At 39.3% G+C, this 6,000-nt stretch overlaps 1 protein-coding gene across 1 annotated transcript in view; it reads left to right on the forward strand.

The window, feature by feature from the left end:
* The window catches only part of Hltf (helicase like transcription factor), a 57,014-nt gene that overhangs the window by 17,215 nt on the left and 33,799 nt on the right, over positions 1-6,000 (forward strand). The window contains exons 11-13 of the mRNA XM_021195653.1: positions 4,831-4,910; positions 4,989-5,033; positions 5,811-5,891. Coding sequence (XP_021051312.1) covers positions 4,831-4,910; positions 4,989-5,033; positions 5,811-5,891 — 206 coding nt within the window. The remainder of the gene's footprint in view (positions 1-4,830; positions 4,911-4,988; positions 5,034-5,810; positions 5,892-6,000) is intronic.

Genomic DNA, 6,000 nt, shown 5'->3' on the forward strand with positions numbered 1-6,000 from the left:
TGTCACATTTGTGCTATACAGTGGGTTTTTATTCCTATTTTCCAAGTGAGGAAACAGACATAGTTTGGTGATTTGCCTAAAGTCATATCAAGTTCCTAGTAGACATCATCCTCCATACCCTGTCCATCTTCCTTATATCATCTTCATCCTCCATACCCTGTCCATCTTCCTTAGACCATCTTCATCCTCCATACCCTGTCCATCTTCTTTCCTTCCTCTCTCTGCTCGCCCCCCCCCCCCTTATTCTAATCTCTTTTCTTTCAGTATCCCTTTGCTGTGATATTATATGTGTGGAGAATTTTTGAGTATATATGACTATACGTATCTTTATACAATCTTAAGGTCCACAAAGTAAGAGAACATTTATTTAGTCTGGCTTAACCTGCTCATCTTACTGTTTTTGTGGTCTGTAGCACTTTCCTGTTCGTCCCTCAGTCTTTTGGTGTAGCTTTAGTTTCCCTACAACCTTACATGGCCTAGTCTTTTGCGTGTGTAAGAGCCTTTCACATATCTTCCATAGGTTGGCGCGTGTGTAATAGCCTTTCACATATCTTCCATAGGTTGGCTTAGTCGTCATGAATTCCCTTGCTTTATGTTCATCATGAGAAGTTCTTCAATTAGGGAGGATAGCTTTCCTGGATTTAATAATCTAAGCTCGAAGTTATTGGCTCTCAGAACTTGAAAGTACACTGTTTCCTGCCATCTTGACTTTTAGAGAATTTGTTTATAAGTCTGTCATTCTGACGGATCTGCTTTTATCTCTTGACTCATAGTTCTCTCTTGCAGCTTTTATTATTCCCGGTTCAATGTGCTCAGTAATTTAACTGCACCATGACATGGAGATGTTCCTTTCTCTTGTGTGGTAGTCTAAATATCTTCTCTTTTTGGAAGGCTGGTTTCTGTGTGGAGTTGGCATTTCTGTTAGGATTTTGTTTTATTTTCTGTGCCATCAAAATGAATTTCTTTTGTCTTATTTCATAATGTGTAGATATGGTCTTTTCATGGTGTATCATAGTCATTGTGTGTTCTATTTCATTCTTACTATTTTTTCCATTCATTTTCTGAATGTTCTGATTTGTCTATTTTGTTCTAAAGCCCTCATACTTTGTCTTCACAAGATTTGTTGGAGGGACTTTCCAGCAAGCTTTTGATTGGACTTCTTGACATTTTTATTTGGGTTGACTTTTTTTCAGTATGACTTGATTTCATTCTACTGTTTATATTCTCTTTGTGCTTGCTTATTTGGAAGCTTTTTCACATTGTCTTTAATTTCATTGAATGTTTTTGTTTCACTGATTTTGTTTTTTGTTTTATTTTGTTTTTGTTTTTATTTGTTATTTTATTTATTTACAATCCAGCCATTGCCCCCTCCCCCCTCCCAGTTCCTCATCCTATTCTTCCTCCCCCTTGTCTCCTTCCCTGCCAGGCCTCCCCTCTCCCTGGGGCCTCAAGTCTCTCAAGGATTAGGCACTTCTCCCAGACCAGGCAGTCCTCTGCTATGTATGCATCAGAACAGGGTGGGGGGAGGGGAGAGGTTGATGGGGTAGGGGTTGGGGGGGACTTGGACCAGTGTCTGGGAGCTCCCAGGGGTCCTGGTTAGTTGAGATTGCTGGTCTTCCTGTGGGGTCGCCCTCCTCTTCAGCTTTTTCCTTCCTTCCCCTAATTCAACCCTGACTTCAGCCCAATGGTTGGGTGTAAGTATCTATTGGTTGGGTCTGTAGGTACACCATAGCATCAGTAATAGTGCATCTCCATGAGATGGATCCCTAGTTGGCCTGTCACCGGACTGCCTTTCCCTCAGTCTCTTCTCCATTTTTGTCCCTGTAGTTCTTTTAGACAGGAACACTTCTGGGTCAGAAATTTTGACAGTGGGATGGCAACCCCATCATTCCACTTGAGGCCCTGTCTATCTACTGGAGGTGGACTCTTCGAGTTCCCTCTCCCCACTATTGGGCATTTCATCAGTGGCCCCTCTCACTGAGTCCTGAGAGTCTCTCACCTCCCAGGTCTCTGATACTTTCTAGAGGGTCCCCCACTTCACTGAATGTTTTTTATAGTCATTCGTTTGCATGTTTTCTGGTAGAGTTCATTCTAACTCCCTTTCCTTGGGACCCATTGCTATGGAGTTGATAGTATTTGAAGATATATTTCTTTGATTATTTGCATTTCTGCATAGAATTTATGCAAGGTCATTGGCTTGATCTTACTGTATCAGTTGAAGTATTTGCAGTGGTCAAGTAGGACAGTTGGATTAAGCTGTGGTATGGTCTTTTGTTTGTTTGTTTGTTTTTGCCATTCCTTCCCACCAAGCTTTTGCTCAGGAAACAGCTACTGTCTCCAGCATTACTCTTAGGCTAGAATATAAACTATAGATGCACTCTCAACTGATGGATAGGCTCACAGTGAAAATACAGTAAAGTAATAAAAAATAACCCCTTTTAATGCCAATAATTTTGCAGAATAGGATGCATTGTATACTAAGATATTAGTCACTTAGAATTGGAATGAAAAGTAATCTGAGTGAGACTGGTGATGAACATAGAAGAGTGAACAATGAAGGAATTGGAGATGTGGTAGCTTCAATGAAAGCAGGAATGAGAACAGAAAGGGCTGAAGAAATACACACACAGTTCAAGCAACCCCAGCTGTCGGGCTGACAGGGTGTTTCACCAGCCTTGGGTCCCTGTGCCCCTGGGAGCCTTTCTCTTCATTGTTACAGCTCCTGCTGGGCTGCTCTTGACACGACTTCCCTTTCTCCTTCATCTTTCCTTGCTTTCTTGTGTGTGTGTATTCGTTCACCTTTCTATCTATCTACTTGTGTATGTTATATTGTGCGCGTGCATGCCGGGTGTGTGTGTGTGTGTGTGTGTGTGTGTGTGTGTGTGTGTGTGTGTGAGAGAGAGAGAGAGAGAGAGAGAGAGAGAGAGAGAGAGAGAGAGAGAGAGAGAGGTGGGAGGAGTGCTGGGATTAAGGGCGCGCACCACTATGCCTGGCTTCAATGGTGTCATTCTTAACTACTATTCACCTTATTAGTTTTTAACAATTAAAATTGGTCATTGACAATTTCATAATACATATATACATGCATATACATATATATAAAATACGTGTGTGTGTGTATGTATGAAAATTACATTCTCATTGCTTTTTTTTTTTTTTTGCTCCACTCTCTCTCCCATTCCTGCTAACAAACATCCCACTTTCTCAAGAATCTCTTTCCTACATTCATGAGTTTTTGTTTTGTTTTATTTTGTGATCCATTGAGTTTAAGCTGGGCCATCTTTGTGCCTCTGGATTTGAACCACTGGTTGGAACTTGGTAGGTGTATAAGTAGGTACGAAATCAAACTCCCTCTCCCACTGATTCAGCGTGGAGGAATTGGACCCCACGAGTTATGCCTGAATGTTGACAAGGCCGGAGCAGGCCCAGTGAATCTGCTTATTTCTCTAAAGCCATTTGTGTATGTTCACTTGCCGACTTTGCAGTCACATACTGCATGCAGTGAAGTCACTTTAGTGTATACTGGTGATTTTTTTCTATGTGGTCACATACCTGAGTGCACTATGGAGTATGTCTGAGCTAACACTTTCATGTGTGTAATTATCCTAGCTCTACACTGGTCCATGGTTACGTCTCTCTTTGGGCTGGGGTTTTCTGGTGATAGAAGTGGCTTTGTGATTCTGTTTCCTGTGTTGGCTGATCTTTCTGTTGTTTGCCTTGCATCTGGAGGCTGCTTTGTGAGCATTGGTTTAAGTTCTTGATACTATACATCCTGCTACTGGGGAACTAGTGAGACGTACTCTAGTCCATGATCAGACCCTATGTCTACCACTTAGAATACTGTGATCAAAGTTTCCCCAATTGCCACCCCCTGTCAGGAGTGTGCTGTGTTCTAGGACTGATAATAATTCCCTGACGTTTACTCTGGGTGATGCAGAGAGGACGTTTACCTCTAGGTCTGCCCAAGCTGCTAGCTCAGTATAGGTCTTTTTAAGTGACTTGTATGTGCTGCAGCCAAATACTGAGAAATATGACTGTGGAATATGGGCCTTCACATCCCTGTCTCGTTGAACTGTCAATCTTCTCAGTGATATGTCTGGTATTGCCTGTACTTTCTGTGCTTGCCTTGTTTTTTGTTTTGTCTTTGGACTTTGCCCCTGACTCTGCCTGAGGATTTGCACAGATGCTCCACAAATTGGCTATACAGATGTCTGCCTTCCTTCCCGTCCTTTTCTGCCTTATAAATTAATCACCTTGTACTGAGAGTAGGGCTACCTGAAACTCTTCTTTATCCTAAACTGAGATTCTTATCCTCTCTAGTTTTTCTCAGTCCTCTTTAGCAGTAGAGTATGCCCAGTTGGGACTAGACTATTTTTAGAATCAGTTGTGGGCATTCCTGGGCTGATTATTCAGTGTTCCTTTCTTCTCTGTGGAAGCTCGTGCTTGCCTGTCATCACTCCCCTCACACGACAGGGGCTCTCATAGTCCCTGCTTTATGTCCTGTGAACTTAACAGTTTGTATGGACTTGTCACCTACCATCTTCCATATTGCTAGGTTTTGTTGGTTTTAATGTTACATCAGTGTTTTAGTTGAACTACTGAACACTGAACTCTAGGCATGCCTTCTCAAATGTAGGCATAGTGGTACTAGATTGCAAGTGTAGCAGTCTGTTCATAAAACAAAAAGCTTTTAGCAGATTTGTCATTTGCTTGGCAAAAAAGAGACTTTTTGAATTTTTTTTTAAAGCAAATTGTACTTAAACAACTCCTGTATTGCATTTAATAAGCATCTTGCTTTATTATATTTTATTTTGAAATTTTCAATTTCAGAAGAAAAATTACTGTACAGTACATTGAAAGTAGTGATTCAAAGGAAATTGAGACAAGTGAACTGCCCCAGAAAATGAAAGGTAATATGATTTGATTTGATACTCTGTCATGTATTCTAATTTCCTGGTGTGCCCATTTATATTTTTGTTTTGTTTTAGGCAAGCTGAAAAATGCACAGTTAAATACTAAAAGTAGAGTAAAAGGTAAGTATATATTACCCCTTCTCAGAACTTATATTATCTTCATGTAAAGATTATTAAAATAAAACCTCAATTGACATCTTACTAGGTTGATTTTAGCAATAGGTTTTCAACTCAGCTGCCTTTGAACTCTTTCCTCCACTGGAGCTTTTCATGAACTTACCATATCTGTTAAATGAATTAAATGATGCAAACTCAATAATTTCAATTAAAAGTCTAAGATGGAAACTTTAAATAAACTTTAAGCAAAAGTCATTTTCTGTTACTTATAACTTGAATAAAACTTTGTATTTTTACATACATGTACACCCCCCACCCCACCCCACTCCCACCCACCAACACGCACAGTAATGGACAGGTTTGGAGTATCCTCTTGGTAGCATTCACGTTATACTAATATAAAAGAATGAATATTGTTTATTTCCTTCATCTTTGAAACATGCTTTATATCCCTATTTGAAATCATACTGTCTTTCTAGTTAGCTGAGAACTTGTATTATATTTGGACAAAAGCTCCTCACTGATAGGAACACCTTCATACTGGTGGAGAATCATTATGTGTTTGTCATTTTCTGCTTTCACTTCATGTAAGTGATGTCATAGTTGGTTCATGATTGCATCATTTCTCTGAGCTATAGAGGTACACTTAATATCATAAATGCCAATGTTGTTTTCCAAATACCATTTTTATTTATAACCTATCAAGTTACAGAATAGAGAAAGTACTTAAGGGGGCACACTGAAGAATTTTAATGATTTATCAGTGATTTTTCTTACCAGGATCATCTAAGGTTAAAGAAGATAAAAAATTTTTACTTAATTTTTTTGCTTCTGCAACAAAAAAGAAAATGTTGAAAACAGGTCAGTAAGTCTAGTTTTTTACACTCCCCTCCTATTTATAATGAAAAGAATTTTTTTCTTTCTTTTTATTATTATTATTATTATTATTATTATTATTATTATTATTATT

The sequence above is a fragment of the Mus pahari genome, chromosome 4, assembly GCF_900095145.1.
Source record: "Mus pahari chromosome 4, PAHARI_EIJ_v1.1, whole genome shotgun sequence".
NCBI classification, from domain to species: Eukaryota; Metazoa; Chordata; class Mammalia; order Rodentia; family Muridae; genus Mus; species Mus pahari.